This window comes from Solanum stenotomum, chromosome 9 (assembly GCF_019186545.1).
Source record: "Solanum stenotomum isolate F172 chromosome 9, ASM1918654v1, whole genome shotgun sequence".
Classification (NCBI taxonomy): Eukaryota; Viridiplantae; Streptophyta; class Magnoliopsida; order Solanales; family Solanaceae; genus Solanum; species Solanum stenotomum.
This window is the reverse complement of record NC_064290.1, coordinates 44,359,357-44,374,313: the sequence shown is the minus strand read 5'-3', so window position 1 is coordinate 44,374,313 and position 14,957 is coordinate 44,359,357. Positions and strand designations below refer to the sequence as shown.

Genomic DNA, 14,957 nt, shown 5'->3' with positions numbered 1-14,957 from the left:
AAAAATCCAATTTTATTAGTTAAAAATTAATTAATATATAATTATTATTTAAAATTAGTATTTTATCATACTAAATAAATAATTGAAGTATATGATTTAATCAAAATAATGAGGTCAAGCACAAGAAAAAGGGCTCAGCCAAAAAGCAATGTGGAATTGGAAAATTGAGAACCATTTTTTTATTTGTTTTAAGAAAGAACTTAAATAGTATAGTTTTTTTTTCAATTTTTGAAATCTACAAAAAATAAAAAATTAGGAATTTATTTTTCAATGAGAATTTATGTTCTAATAAGTATAATTTAACTTATTTTTGTAAGTTATTCACTTTACTATTCAGATTATTAGTTCATGTGTGTTAACCTTGCAAGTTATTTACTTTATTTTTCAGATTTTGTTCATTCTTCTTGTTCTTAATGAATACTTTGTTCAATAATTTACTTTCTTGTTGATAAACAAGGTGTGTTGAATGCTCTTTTATCTAAATTTCACCTTTTCTGAAAGAAAAAAAGAAGTAAATGAAATTCACTGTAGTTAGAAGGAATCCAACATTTTCATTTCTCAACACATGAATCATATTTTGAGTTTTTTATTTTGGGTTCATAGAAGGTCATATGGTACATAAGTTATCATTAAAGATAAAAAAAAAATGTGTTTTTTTCTTTCAAATATTACAAACTTGGTTGTTATCTCTCTTATTCACACTTAACCAAAGTTGCCACATAGTTTTGTTATCAAACATTGATTATGATCACTTAATCTTAGTTTATTATACATACATGTTTGGTTCTCAATTTTCATCTCTAAAGTAGTGAATCATATCCAACAATTTTCAGTCTTAGATCAATAAATTTCAAGACTACATTATCTTTAATATGATTAGCATTAATTTGAGATAAGAGTCAAAAACACACTGACACTAACTTTTTTCTTAGTTTCATATCTAAATTATTAAGAGTGTCAGTTTCATACCTAAACTATCACTTATTATTTTGAGAAACACACCCCTCTCATTTATTACACTCTCATCATGGTGTGTGTAACACACTCTCTCTTTTGTCTAAATAATTGTCAAATCACACTCCACATGAACAAAATATTCCACCTTGACAAAAATTACATAAATTATTAGTATCAGTTAAATTAAAGATTAAAGTATTAATTATTATTATCCAAAAGAAATTTAAAAATAAAATGTAAAATATTTTTTTACCTCACTCCACCCCTTCCTCTCACCGTACCTACCCCCCCCCCCCAAACCCAGATTTTTAGTTTTTTTTTTAATTTTTTTTTTATATAAGTTCTTAAAAAATTTCTTACTCCATCCCCCCTCCCCCCCAATCCCTTCAAATAATAATTTAGATATTATTTTAACTTTTTTTCTTTTTTTCTACCCCACCCCACATAATCGTCTGCTATCAACTTTTTTTCTCGTTTTGTATTAGATATATGTATATATTTTTTTAAAAAATATTTTTTTACTTGCCGCAAGATTTTTTTTATAATAAAATTTTATTTTTTTATATTCGGCACACAAGTATAAAAAAATATTTTCCTAAGAATATATGTACATATCTAACACAAAATGAAAAAATTGTAAAAAAAAATAATAATAATAAATTAGGAGCAGGGGTTAGACAGGTGGGATAGAATTTTATTTTATTTTTTAAAAAAATAATATCAAAATAATTTTTAGGAATGAGTGGAGGAGGGGTGAGGTCTGAATTTTTAGAAAATATTTTATACAAGAATTTTAAAAAATAAAAGGACAGGGGATTGTCGGGGGGGGGGGGGGGGGGGNGTGAGGTGAGAAAAATATTTTAATTTTTTTTTAAAAAAATAATTAAAAATAATTATTTTTTTATAGTAATACTTTAATCTTTAGTTTTTAAATATTATTAATAGTTTATTTAATTTTCGTCAAGGTGGAATATTGTATCTATATGGAATGCCATGTGGCAAGGTTTTTGCAAATAAATATCATTGAGATTGTTTCTCAAACTAATAAGTGATAGTTTAAATATGAAACTCACACTCTTAACTGTTTAGATATGAAACTAAAAAAAAAGAAGATAGTTTAACGTGTTTTTGACACTTTATCTCATTTTATACTTGAAAATGATTCCCTATTTAAAGTTGTTCTAAATAATACTAGTGGGCTCAATTGTATATGTTGCTTAAGCCCAGCCCAACATCATCTTCTCCATCCATCTATTCATCTGCTTTTCATTTGCCATTTTCTCTTTGCTTTATCCCTTCTTCAAGGAGTGACTGTTGCTATCCTTTAGGTATCTTCTCTGTGTTTTAGTTGTTATGTTTCCCAATTTAATTTTTTGTAAAATTTCTTTGTTATGTTGTGTTTAATTTTTGCACAATCTTTTTGTAGAATGTGACTAATTAGCACCTGGTGTTGTTGGAGATGGAGGTTGATCAGTAACTCCTGTGTCTCCATAGACATTAGCTGCTATCCCTTTTCTCTTAGCAGACCTCTGATTTTGATTGTGGCAATGATAATTGGCTGACATTCTCTGATTGTTGTATCTATTGTGATTGGAGTTCTGTCCACTAGTGGGGAATCCATGTATCTTGAAGCATTTGTCCCTAGTGTGCCCTGGCCTCTTACAATAGTCACAAAAGGGCCTAGGTCTGCTGCTAGTGGAGGCATTGTTAATATGGAGGAGCAAGTCTATGCAGCCCCATGATAAAAAAAAGTGCAGAATTAGAGACTTGGGCTAGTTAATTTTTACATTATCTGTTATTTAATTATTCGTTGTATTCAAAAAAATATATAAGGGCTTATGTGAAATGGTTGGTGACATTGGATTCAATCTATGAGAAGGTGTGTGATCCATTCGTTAATGGCATTGCAGGAATTGATAGAAGCATTGTAAGTTACCAATGTGATGTGAGACTTTAGGATGGAGAGTGTAGAGTCCAGTTGCAGCTTTACCAATTACTAATTGCTTTTGATAAGGATAGAAAAACAATTTAATTGACTAAGTAGCTGAATGCGAAGAAATTAGATTGAAATAAAAGGAACTAGTTTCACATTATGCAACATAATTTGCAGTTTAAGTCAAAGAACCAGTAGAAGTAAGATTAATGAGATAAACAAGTGCAAGAGTAATGTTAGAAAGAAGTGCTTATTTGGTGTTATATGATTTTTTGTTCTTGAATCTAGAATCCAAAGATCATCATTACTAAACATCAATGTGATGTGAGCTAGAGGGGCTACTAGAAGGATCCTACACAGATAAATGTGCTTGTTGGAAAAGGGGTATCAATTATTTTATCGTGTTTTGTATGCCAATGCCATTGAAGAGAATCGCGACACTGCAGTCATGGATTATATTGTTTCTTGAATCATGCCTTAAACTTGGGATTTTTTTATTCTGTCAAATATCTTTGCCTTTTATACAATCCAAGTGAATAAGAACTGCCACAAGTCCAAATTTCACTTTGGATTCTGCATCTTCTGATTGTTTGAATGAAAATATGTGGTTTACCAGGAAAATTCGGGAACTTTTTCATAAAATGTTGCATCTTTCTAAAGCTGAGGCACTTGCACACATCAAGCAATTATGATCAAAATAACTAGTTTTCATCGTTCTCCTTGATCTATTTGATCGCTTGCTGGATTCACAAGAATCTGAGGGGATTGTAGTTTCAAGGTGTCATATTTCAGCTGATTGTTCTATGATCGACATTATGTGGAATATCTTCTCTCTCAATAGTTGCATACATGTATATAGAACATAGAAAGGCGAGATGTCCATGATGTATGTGTAGGATGAACCAAATCCTCATTGGATTTTGTTTGTCCAGGATACCCATATAGTCACTCCAAAAATCATTCCCTAATGAACTGGACAATCAGTGGATTTCTACCAACAAAGAAAAAAGTTATAATTTGAATAAGAAATTTTTAAATGGACTTGAAGTTTCAACTTTTATTTCAATTGAGTTTTGCTTCTTGTATTGTGTTCTGGTAGTATGACCATTATACTGGTGATATGAAATTACTACAAATCCCTCTTATCATTTTACAATGCTGCATCATCTTTCTAAAGCTAAGTCACTTATACACATCAAGCAATTATGGTTTAACTAACTAGTTTTCATCATACTCCCTGATCTGTTTGATTGCTAGCTGGATGCACGAAAATCTGAGGAGATACTAGTTCCATGGGTCATATTTGAGCTGTTAAAGATCGATAAATTGTTCTGTGACCAGAAGTTCAACTTCTATTTCAATTGAGTTTTTCTTCTTGGTATTGTGTTCTGGCAGTATGCACCATTATGCTATTGATATGAAATTAGTAAATTACTGTGAATCCCTCTGATTTTCTTGAACAAAACTGTGCAGCAGGCCCATGCATACTCTGGGATGCTCTAACTAGTGTTACGGGTGTGGTGTCATCTGAGATTGGTGATGGAGAGATTTCCGCGGTTAGCACAGCGCATTCTTTCTGTGCCATTCACTCCAAAATACTTGAAATCTTGTAAGAAAACGAATCCTCTGACCTCCCACTTAATGCAACTCCGTGGCTCCCAGAGACCAGTATTCATACAATGGAATCTGCAGGGAAGACCTTCTGTATGCACTGACTCAGTATCCAAGAGAAATTACAGTTCTACCACTGCTCAAGCAGGTTGGTTTCTGGGTTTAGGAGAGAAAAAAAAGCAAGTCATGCCTGACATTGTGAAAGCCGGTGACCCTGTTCTCCATGAACCATCTCAGGACGTTCCTCTTGAGGAGATTGGGTCAGAACGAATCCAAAAGATTATAGATGAGATGGTGAAGGTTATGAGAAATGCACCCGGTGTTGGTCTTGCCGCTCCTCAAATTGGTATTCCTTTGAAGGTTTGTTAAAGAAAACATTTAGTTTGTCCAACTTATTTTTTGCCTCACTGAGTTTGTTTGTATTGCAAGTGACAGATAATTGTGCTGGAAGACACAAATGAGTATATAAGCTATGCTCCTAAAGATGAAACCAAAGCACAGGACAGACGTCCATTTGATCTCCTGGTGTGTGTGAAGTTTTTTATGTGTCATCTTGATAAATATGAGGTCCAAATTTTGTGGCAATACATTCAGTTTTCTTCTATTCTTGCAGGTTATTATAAATCCAAAGCTTAAAAAGAAAGGCAATAAAACTGCATTGTTTTTCGAGGGGTGCTTGAGGTAACACAGAAACAACTAAGCCTAACTTGAAATTTTTTGCATATTGAACTATCAAAATGCAGTAGTATATTTGTTTAAGAGCACATCGGGGCTCAGGAATAGAAACATGCTTTTTGGTAGAAGATCCTAAGCCTCAGGCACTTCGGGAAAAAGGCAGCTATTTGCTCCATTAGTATCATTTTATGCAAAGAAATATTTAGAAAGTGAATAGCATTAATAGCATGTGTGTGGAAGATAGTTGTTTGTTTATCTTTTGTAAAGTAGCAAAATTTATCATCACCTCAAAGCTGTGTCAAAAGGTTTATGAATTCTTTTATTAAAAAAAGGTACAAGAGGCCATATGTTTTCAACAATTATCAGGATGAGCTCTTGTTTTCGATGGTCACAGCCATCAAGTTGCCCTTAACTTGTATGTTCTGATAATCACTTCAGATATTCACAATGGCCTATCTTTGTAAAGACGAGCTATGTTATTGTGCAATTGAATGTGTGTTGAGTTGGTGAAGATGTCACTCTGTCTATTGAGGAGATAGTCTGAGAAGGAGGAGGAGCTTTATTGATTTGTACATTGTTTTGACTTTCATTACGTGTTTCTGAATAGTGAACAGGAAATAGCTGTTTTTCTTTTTAGCATTTGTTTAAGTTAATTGTTTAATAGAAAATTACCTAGCAAATTAATAGCCTGTTTATCAAGCTTCCAAAATCTCTGCTTGTTTTGAAAAATAATTGTTATCAGAACTCAGAAGTGTTTTTCAGAAAAGTAATTTTACAGAGTGGCAGTTTGTGTTTGGCAAATCGATTTGAAAATTGCTTTTGCCGATATTAGAGTAGTACTTTGTGGTTGCCAATGTTCCAAAAATGCTAATTCGGAAAATAGGCATTTATGGCTTCCCAGAAGCTTGACCAAATAAGTTACTCCCTCCGTTTCAAAAAGATTGGTCTGGTTTGACTTGGCACGAAGTTTAAGAAATTAAAAAAGACTTTTGAATCTTGTGGTCCTAAATTAAAGTTATGTTAAATGTACAAAATTGTCCTTAATCTTGTGGTCTTAAACATGCCACGTGGAAAGCAAAAAGTAAAATGTTACCAAAAAAGGAAAGAGGTCATTTTTTTGAAACTGACTAAAAAGGAAAGGAGGTCATTCTTTGTGAAACGGAGGGAGTATAAGAATAGTTTTACTGGCGTTGTTATGTGGAAGTTCAATTTTTCACAAGAATCTGAATTTCTCGTTGACAGGCTATTCCTAGCCTACATAATGATACATTATGTGATCAAAACTGCTTAGATGTCCTATCAGGTTAATAGCCACGGATATAAATGAATTCTTTGCTTAATCTTCTGTTTGCAGTGTTGATGGGTTCAGAGCGGTTGTGGAAAGACACCTACAGGTAGAGGTTACTGGTTTGGATCGAAATGGCAAAGCAATCAAAGTAGATGCTTCAGGATGGCAGGCTCGCATTTTGCAGCACAAATATGACCACCTAGATGGAACTATTTATGTTGACAAGATGTTTCCTAGAACCTTCAGGACTGTAGAGAACTTGGACTTGCCTCTTGCAGCTGGCTGTCCTAAATTGGGAGTGTGCTAGGTCCACTACCTCAAGCGACTCGTTGTGAACTGAATTATCAATATCTTGCTTGGGAATGGGATCGTTGGTTACGTTACTCGGATGACTGTGATGTTTAGAAAACAATTAAGGAGCTGCAGTCGATGACTTCCCCATCTTGTGGGATATTGAAGTACTTGGATTCAGAAATGAGGTAGCAAATAGGTGTGTACATTAAGCCGTTTACAAAGATTCATTTTTTTGAATGGTATACTGTTTCTCTTTCTGTTATGGTATACTACAAAGTTGATACTGTTATTGCACAGCAGAAAAAGAGAGGGTGTCGAGATTATAGGTTGATATGCAATTAATTGACCTCTTATTCTGTGATCTTCTGGAGAATGATATACATAAAAGTAGCTATTTCATAAAAGCTTTTCAATATGAAGGTCTTGCAACAAGGACAACAACATACCTAGTGAAATCCTGTCTGGGGAGGGTAGAGTGTATGCAGACCTTACTACTACCTCGAGGAGGTAGATATGAAGGTCTTGCAAAACTATATATAGACAGAAAACTAGTCTGAAAGATACATCCAGTCCAGGACAATTTATACAACTGAATGAGAGTACAATCCTTAATTTCGATTTAATCAACAAGAATCATAACTAGGGATTCTTTTATCAGGTTGAATACAATCAATAGGAGGGGTTGTGTTTGTTCTCAATTCTCCATAAGTTTCCCAACAATACGGTCCATAAAAGTGCTTCTTTTCTGATGAAGGTTTAAGCTCTATGTCTGCAAGGGAAACACCTGTGCATGGCACAGAGTCGCTACATGCAAAATGAACTGGTTTATATGAATAAGTTCCTTTTATGGATTGATATGAAACTCCTGATATTGTTACTGCTGATGTGTGGTTACCACATTTTCTTTTGTCACAATAGAATTGATCTATCATTATTGGTATTTTCACATCTGAAACATGGATATTTGAGAACATGATTCCCTGAACTGACCCCGAGCCTCCCTGAAAATAGAAACATACTGTGAAAGTCAAGGGATCTCAATCGATGGATGTCAATATTCAAGGTTCTTACTACTGAACCTATTGGAACTTATGTTTCATTAGTTTATACCTGCCATGTTTTGATTCTTACACCAGTCATAGTGTTCTGTAGTGTTGAATCCTGAACTGTTATGTTAGAGACGCAGGCTTTCGTGTTGTCTTTTCCCAGCCCTCCTATGCTGAATCCATGTCCAGGTCCACAATGCACATCATGAATGAACACAGCTGAACTTCCTGTTTGTATAGATATACAGTCATCTCCTGCATAATGTGTTTTAGTTTTCACTTCAAAATCACCAAAAGAAAAGTCTAGAGAATTTTCTCCATAACGAATCTTCCATGCCCCCCCTACCCCTTGACTCTCTATAGCGTAGAGAGCTAAGCCACTATTGTCGTGATTGCTATAGAAATATAGATTATGCTATATATCTTTCAAAGAGTAATTGATCAAATTATTACCACAAGCAATATGACTGCTGTTAATAACAACATTTTGTGAGTTCTGAAGGTGAATTCCATCAGTATTTGGGCTATCTCCAGGGGATGAAACTGTGATCCCAGAAACTTGAACAGCCACACAATTATCAAACTTGAGATGTGCTTTGGGACTGTTTTGGATTGTTATGCCTGTTACAACTACATTGGAACTTCCATAAAACTTCAGTGCCTGCCACAAAATTATAAAATAAGAATAAAATCCACTTAATGAATAGGGGATTTCATTTGGCATAAGGTAGGTAATTGTGTTATAAAACATGATTTTTCCATTCATTTTTCGGCGAACCAGCTCACTGGGAAAATGTATAGTGGGAAGCAGATTTTCACTGAAGTAGTGAGAAACTTCCTAATGTTTACTTACGAAAACATTACTATTTTTTCTTTTTCCACCGATTCAATCAAAATATCTATGGGAATAAACATCGAACATTTTTCAATGGAAAAATAGTGATTTTTTAATAGTGATAATTTAATAAATAGTACTCACTGCTGGTCTGGTTCTGGGCATTTTTCCTTTTGATGTGCTACTTATCTGTCCAGGCACCAATAGAAACAGTCAAGCAATGAATAATAACAATTACTATTAGTCAGAATTAATATTGGGTTGATATGAAAATAGGGTGTTAATGTACTAGCATCAAAGATTAACTTGTAGAACAATTTAATTAACTGTTTTATGAATAGGTATAAATGAGACTTGTTTGTACGTGGAATAAATAAAGAAAATTGCTATTTGAACAAGGTAAAGGGTCTTAGAAGATACTCCTTTCGTTCATTTTTACTTGTTTATAGTGAACTTTATACGTTCTTTAAGAAAATAAGTAATAAACAAAATGCATGTTTTACTATAATACACCTGACTATTAGCCAAACTATAATACACAAGTATTAAGTACAGAAATCTCATATATTTTGGGGCTAATTATATCCTATTTTTGGAAGTTTTCCAATTACAAAAAATTCAGATTTTTCATTGCTCTAGGATATATCCTTTGGCTATCCAATACATTACTTACTGGAAGAGATGTATCCGAGAGGGGATAGGGATGTATTCGAGAGGGATTTTTGTAATTTCTTTTTTAAATGATAGAGAATTTTAGAATTATGATATCTTAAGTTGTATATTTATGTAATGTTTCAAACTCCAAGAAAGAAAGGAATGGGATAGGCAAAGTATGATGAGTAGATAGATGGATAAGTAATTATTACCAAAGCAATTTTTGGAGCATAATCATCTTGCTCCTCTGAATAATCACTTTCATATTCTTCTATTAACAAAAAAGGAGCAATTTTCCACCAGACTGATCCTTGGCCATCAATAATGCCTTTTCCCTTAACACATATTCCATTTAGCTTTGAGAATTCAAGCCATTGTAATACACCCCACACTTTAGTGTTTGTTGGTGCTATAATTCTCCCATCCAACTATTCAAAAAAATAAAGAGAGATGAAGTGCATATATATTTTATCATAATTCTCATGACTATTAGCATTTCAAAAGATTTTGAAAAATGATTTGGGGAATGAGTAGTCAATGTTAAAGATAAGAGAAGAAAAACACTTTTCCTTGGATACGCTAAAATGGAAAAGTAAAAATAAAAAAATATATTTTTAGTATGGTAGCCGAGTAAGAGTGAACGAAGGAAGTAATTTGCAAGAGTGGTTGAATTAAGGAGAAACTACCTAATTACACAAACATTCCTATCATATTTACTTATTCTCCTTATAGTTTGAATTAGTTACATTCTATATCACTAATTAATAATTTCATAGCAGATATACCTAGATACGTGTTTTATACACCTACATACAAATTTTTTGCTATCAAATACATTGAAATAGGGAGAGAGGTAAGCGAGGTTTGTCTATGTACTTCAGATACATGTGAATCACACTAGATACATGCGAATACGAATCACAGTAGATATGCACTAGAGACATGTATTTGTATGTATATGGTATGATTCACATGTATCTGGGATATCAGATACATAGGAGAGTGGCGAGCGAGATGGGAGGGAGGTGAATGAGATTTGTCTATGTAATTCAAATATATGCAAATCCATTTGGATATAGTGTATCTAGAGAAAATTATATCTGGAAGTATCTGAGCACACCAAAATCTTATAAAATTTGTAATATTGCAAACTAGAATGTATCTAAGTAATTAGCTTCTAAACTAGTGAAACTTATGTTAGTTACCCCTTCAATTAAACTTATAAAATATTAGTGGACTGAATTTATATACCTGGAAAACAATGTTTTTTTCACAATGTGACCCTGAAAAAGAGATAGGACCAACTAGGAAATCATAGTCTGATGGAACCATCATAATTGATCCTTCAACTTTGCAAGCTTCTATCCATGTTGCCTCAAATGCCTGCCAAGACAATGACAAAGTTGCAACAGACATGGTCTTCTGGTGAAATTGGGATTAGGGTTAGGGTTAACTTGAAAACAATTATGGAATATGTGGCATGATTAGAAAGAAAATGTTACTCCCTTCGGTCTATTTTAATTATCGTGCTTAATAAAAAAATATTATTATTATTTGAAAAAAATTATGATATAATTAATTATTTTAGAAAATGTGTAAAGATTAATGTGGTGAAAAGAGAGTCTACTAGAAAATTGAGATAAAAAAATAAATAAGGATAATTTAATCAAATTATCATTTAAGTTAATATTTTATTTAAAATAAATATAACAAGTAAAATAAATTGGAAGGATGAGAGTCACATAACTTCACCATGCTCACATAAATAACCTTCCACTTTTATGGCGAGGTTTTTCATAGTAAATGCATAAAAATAAAAATATGGCCCAATTTATTTTAGGCTTTTAGTATTTTCAAGAATCTAATAAAATTAATTATTGTGTGTTGAAATCGAAATGTAGGGTGTATTTGGTACGAAGGAAAATATTTTTTTATTTTCTCATGTTTGGTTGGAATTTTTGGAAATCATTTTTACTAGCTAGAAAAATAAGTTCCTTGAAGATGAGGAAAATGACTTTCTTAATAGAAGTATGAAAAACAAGTTCTATAAGTGGCCTTCAATATTTATTAGTTCCCCCACCCACCAACCCCCAACCCTTACACCTTGATCACCCCATCCCCATCCCCCATCACCCCGAGTCCCACACCCACCCCTCGCTCCTCTATAAGTTTTTTATATATTATATATAAATGTTATTGAGATAATATTTTTTTTCTTACTAACCGAACAATAAAAAATAAGTAAAAAGTTAATTTGTTTTTCTAGAAAAATACTCCTTCATACCAAACATACATATTCTCTCTAGGTTAAACTTTCAGATATAACATAATTGCATACTTTAGTATGGATCAGAGTAGTAATAAGTCTCGTATTCTCGCTACTACCTATTATAACAAAATACTTTCATGTGATTGGTGTAAGAATTAGAGTCAATAAGTCACACGCAGAGGCGGATCTAGGATTTCGAGTCACTGGATGCCAAGCAGAGGCGGATCCACATGATTTGATAGGGGTGCACCCGTTAACTTCGAAAAAATGTGCTTGAGAAACGTATAATCAACAGTGCACCTATAAGAAGTGTAGGGGTGCCCTTGTGTAGTTGGTACAAGCCAGAGGAATCACTCGCGAGAATACAATTTAAATCTAACTAGAAGCCTATTTCATTATTTTTTTATTTTAAGTTTAGATTAGAGCTCATATTTGAGTCATTAGTGACCAAGCAAATACTACATTATCCGTTAATTGTAGTAAAAGTTTCGCTAACTACCTAAATTAAGATAGTATTGATGCACCAAAATCTTCAAATTTTGGATTCGCCTCTAATGCCCAGAAGACTCAGATTAAATCAACTTTAGATTCAAATAGAATTATTCGTCTTATGGACGGATGGGTGAGCGGGATTGGGTGATGGACTAAAGACTGAAGGTTGAAGGCTGAAGGCTGAAGGCTGAAGGCTGAAGGCTGAAGCTTTGATTAATGACAGATTTTTGTTGTTGAAAAGTTTAAAGGAACAACGAGGGTTTCAATGGTGAAGAGAAAAAAAAAATTCTTTACGTTTAATCAAATAAAAGAAAAGTCAAAAAGTTAAATTAAATTAGTTAAAAAATAATTATTGATTAATACTTAATAATAATAAGTTAAGAAGTAAAAAAAATTCAAAAAAAACAAAAGAGAATGTGCCTTGTAGTAAAGAAATGATGCCTGCAGTTAAAAAAAAAATAAAAAAGGCTGCCTGCAGTTGAAAAAAAAATCAAAACAAAAAGCTGTTAGTGGGGTTCGATCCCGCGAACTTAGACACAAAAATCTGATCACCTACCACTGGCACCAGAGATCACTTTTGTTCACTGGGTGGCACGTTTATTATTTATACATATGGTGTATATATATACCTATACAAATAGTGTTTCCGTCGAAACTCATGGGTGGCGTGGCACCCCCACGGGACTTAATAGATCCGCCCCTGGTCACACGTGAGTAACATGTTAAGGAATATATATTGAATACTAATTCTAAGAGTAAGTATGCTAACACATGACTAAAATATTGTGAAATAGTAGTACTCTATATACTTCTTCTGTTCTTATTTATTTGTTCAATTTTGACTTGAGACACTTATTAAAAAAATAATATTTTTTTCATTTTAATTATGTGACACATTTTGAATTTTTAGATTCAAATAAGTCTATCTGTGACCATAAAATTTTCATACATTTTAAATATTTGAATTGTCAATTATTGTGACTTATAGTACATTTATGTAGTTAACAAATATATAAATTTCATTTAAATTTTTTTTGAAGATTTCATGAGTAAACTCACTGTCAAACTTAAATTGTTTGACTCTCGAAAAACGAAATGTCACATAAATTGGGATAGAGGGAGTAATTGATATAGTGAGTTTTTATCATTTTACCCTTATTAATTGATAGAATTTCAAAATCAATTTACTTATCAAAGAGGTTCTACCTTTTTCAAAAACATTAACTATATATCTAAATAGATTGAAGGTATAATGGGTGAAAAATATTATCGTTTCTTGATTTGTCAAAAATAACAAGTAAAAAGTTAAAATTGGACAACGAAAAAGGAACGGAGGGAGTATTAGAGAGCATGATATCTTACTTTGGTGTCATATGTGATTCCATCACCTTTAGCACCATAATCTAAGACATTAAAGACATAAAAATTCTCAATATTTGATTCTTGTGACCTAGCATTGCATGTTGCATTCTCCAAACTACAATAGATTACTAAAACCAGCAAAATAACTAACTTCATGGGATTTCTACTAAACCTCAACGTTTTCAATGAGAGAAAGATTTAATAGATGTACTCTCTTAATTTGAGTATTATTATTATTATTGATGATATTTATAGGCTTAATATGTCTAATAAACCAAATTAGTACTGTGCAATCATGTGACCAACATGCATTGCGTATATATACCTTTCTTGTAGTGTGGGATAAGTTTATTATTCATTAGTTCTTACTACCAAAAAACATGAAATTAGCTACGGAATTTATAGATAATTTCTAACTAATTCGTGGCTAAATATATAGCTCGTCATTGAATTTTTGTATCATTCTTTGCTAATCCATAGCTAAATGGAATTAACATGAAGCTTTTATTGTTTAGTTATGAAATATTTTTCATCGTCAATTTCGTATTTTCTTGTAGTGTCTTGTGTTTACCAGCAAACGAACTGAAAATGAAGTACAATATTTAATTCATTACAGACGAAAACACTGAGACATAATTATCGAGCACTTAATGATTTCTATATGACTATATGTTGTTAATTATATCTTGCTAATTAGGTATTTTAGTTAAAATGAATTAATAGGAATATTTTGTTTAGGCTAAAAGAATATTAAGTAGGTGTTACGTGTGCATGAAGAAGAAGTGTTTTTCATCCTGCTGATGATGAATCATTTGACTCAACACTCGTTCTTGCCTTGTAAGTGATATTTTCTTGAAATCATGAAATTTCATTACTCCGTCTGTCATAATATATGTGACACATTTCATTTTTCTAGAGTCAGACCGTTTAAGTTTGACAGAGAATTTGCTCATGGAATCTTCAATTTTTTAAAAATGAAATTTATATATTTGTAAACTAAAAAGTACTATAAGTCACAATAATTGACAATGCAAAATATTTAAAAGATATATGAGCAATTTATAATAAAAAATAGACTTATTTAAATCTCAAATTCAAAATGTGACACATAAGGGAACATTATTTTTTATACCGTACGTGTTTATGAGCATTTTGATTGTCTGCAATAGTGCTCAAAATGATTAGGGGGTTGGGTTGATACTTGCAAATAGGGTTGTACATAGTTCGATTAACAAGAAAATGTTTGGTGGTTGTAAAATGGATGTCCACATAAATATATATTGTGTTGTAATATAAATGTATACACAATATATTTTATATTGTAATATATATATATATATATATAATAAAATGTACTATATGTTATAAACTAGTTATTCATACAATATATTTGATGCCTTTAGTATATACGTAACAAATAAATATTCATAAATATAATATATTTGATGCCCAAATATATATATACATGTATATATATCCATCTTGTTGTTATAGAATAGACTCTCTTTGTAATCCGTGTCAACTTGGCAAGTTGCACAAAC

At 32.1% G+C, this 14,957-nt stretch overlaps 2 protein-coding genes across 5 annotated transcripts; one reads left to right on the top strand and one right to left on the bottom strand.

Annotated features, from left to right (window-relative positions):
• Nucleotides 1–2,170: 2,170 nt before the first annotated feature.
• On the top strand, nucleotides 2,171–7,096 carry LOC125875468 (peptide deformylase 1A, chloroplastic). 4 transcript variants are annotated; one of them, XM_049556416.1, is made up of 5 exons: nucleotides 2,171–2,285; nucleotides 4,367–4,861; nucleotides 4,937–5,026; nucleotides 5,115–5,182; nucleotides 6,531–7,096. In XM_049556416.1, exons 2-5 carry the CDS (start codon nucleotides 4,430–4,432, stop codon nucleotides 6,769–6,771), a joined length of 831 nt encoding a protein of 276 aa, XP_049412373.1. In that variant the 5' UTR covers nucleotides 2,171–2,285; nucleotides 4,367–4,429; the 3' UTR covers nucleotides 6,772–7,096. The 4 variants fall into 4 exon arrangements, with proteins under 4 accessions (XP_049412373.1, XP_049412372.1, XP_049412371.1 ...); XM_049556415.1 differs by having other exon boundaries at nucleotides 4,364–4,861; XM_049556414.1 differs by lacking the exon at nucleotides 2,171–2,285 and adding an exon at nucleotides 4,148–4,268.
• A 116-nt stretch (nucleotides 7,097–7,212) lies between these two features.
• On the bottom strand, nucleotides 7,213–13,629 carry LOC125875465 (polygalacturonase At1g48100-like). Its single transcript, XM_049556407.1, has 7 exons — nucleotides 13,417–13,629; nucleotides 10,545–10,676; nucleotides 9,506–9,721; nucleotides 8,784–8,828; nucleotides 8,258–8,465; nucleotides 7,869–8,059; nucleotides 7,213–7,759 (listed from the first exon to the last, which is right to left on the bottom strand). Exons 1-7 carry the CDS (start codon nucleotides 13,570–13,572, stop codon nucleotides 7,382–7,384), a joined length of 1,326 nt encoding a protein of 441 aa, XP_049412364.1. The 5' UTR covers nucleotides 13,573–13,629; the 3' UTR covers nucleotides 7,213–7,381.
• Between the last annotated feature and the right edge of the window lie 1,328 nt (nucleotides 13,630–14,957).

Excerpts from the sequence above, each read along its gene's own strand:
- LOC125875468 (XM_049556416.1), top strand. The coding sequence starts at position 4,430 with ATGGAGAGATTTCCGCGGTTAGCACAGCGCATTCTTTCTGTGCCATTC. Across the intron at positions 5,027-5,114 it reads GACGTCCATTTGATCTCCTG|GTTATTATAAATCCAAAGCT; the intron begins GTGTGTGTGAAG and ends CTATTCTTGCAG. Across the intron at positions 5,183-6,530 it reads TTTTTCGAGGGGTGCTTGAG|TGTTGATGGGTTCAGAGCGG; the intron begins GTAACACAGAAA and ends TTCTGTTTGCAG.
- LOC125875465 (XM_049556407.1), bottom strand. The coding sequence starts at position 13,572 with ATGAAGTTAGTTATTTTGCTGGTTTTAGTAATCTATTGTAGTTTGGAG. Across the intron at positions 10,677-13,416 it reads GAATCACATATGACACCAAA|GCATTTGAGGCAACATGGAT; the intron begins GTAAGATATCAT and ends TTGTCTTGGCAG. Across the intron at positions 8,466-8,783 it reads TGCCCAGAACCAGACCAGCA|GCACTGAAGTTTTATGGAAG; the intron begins GTGAGTACTATT and ends ATTTTGTGGCAG.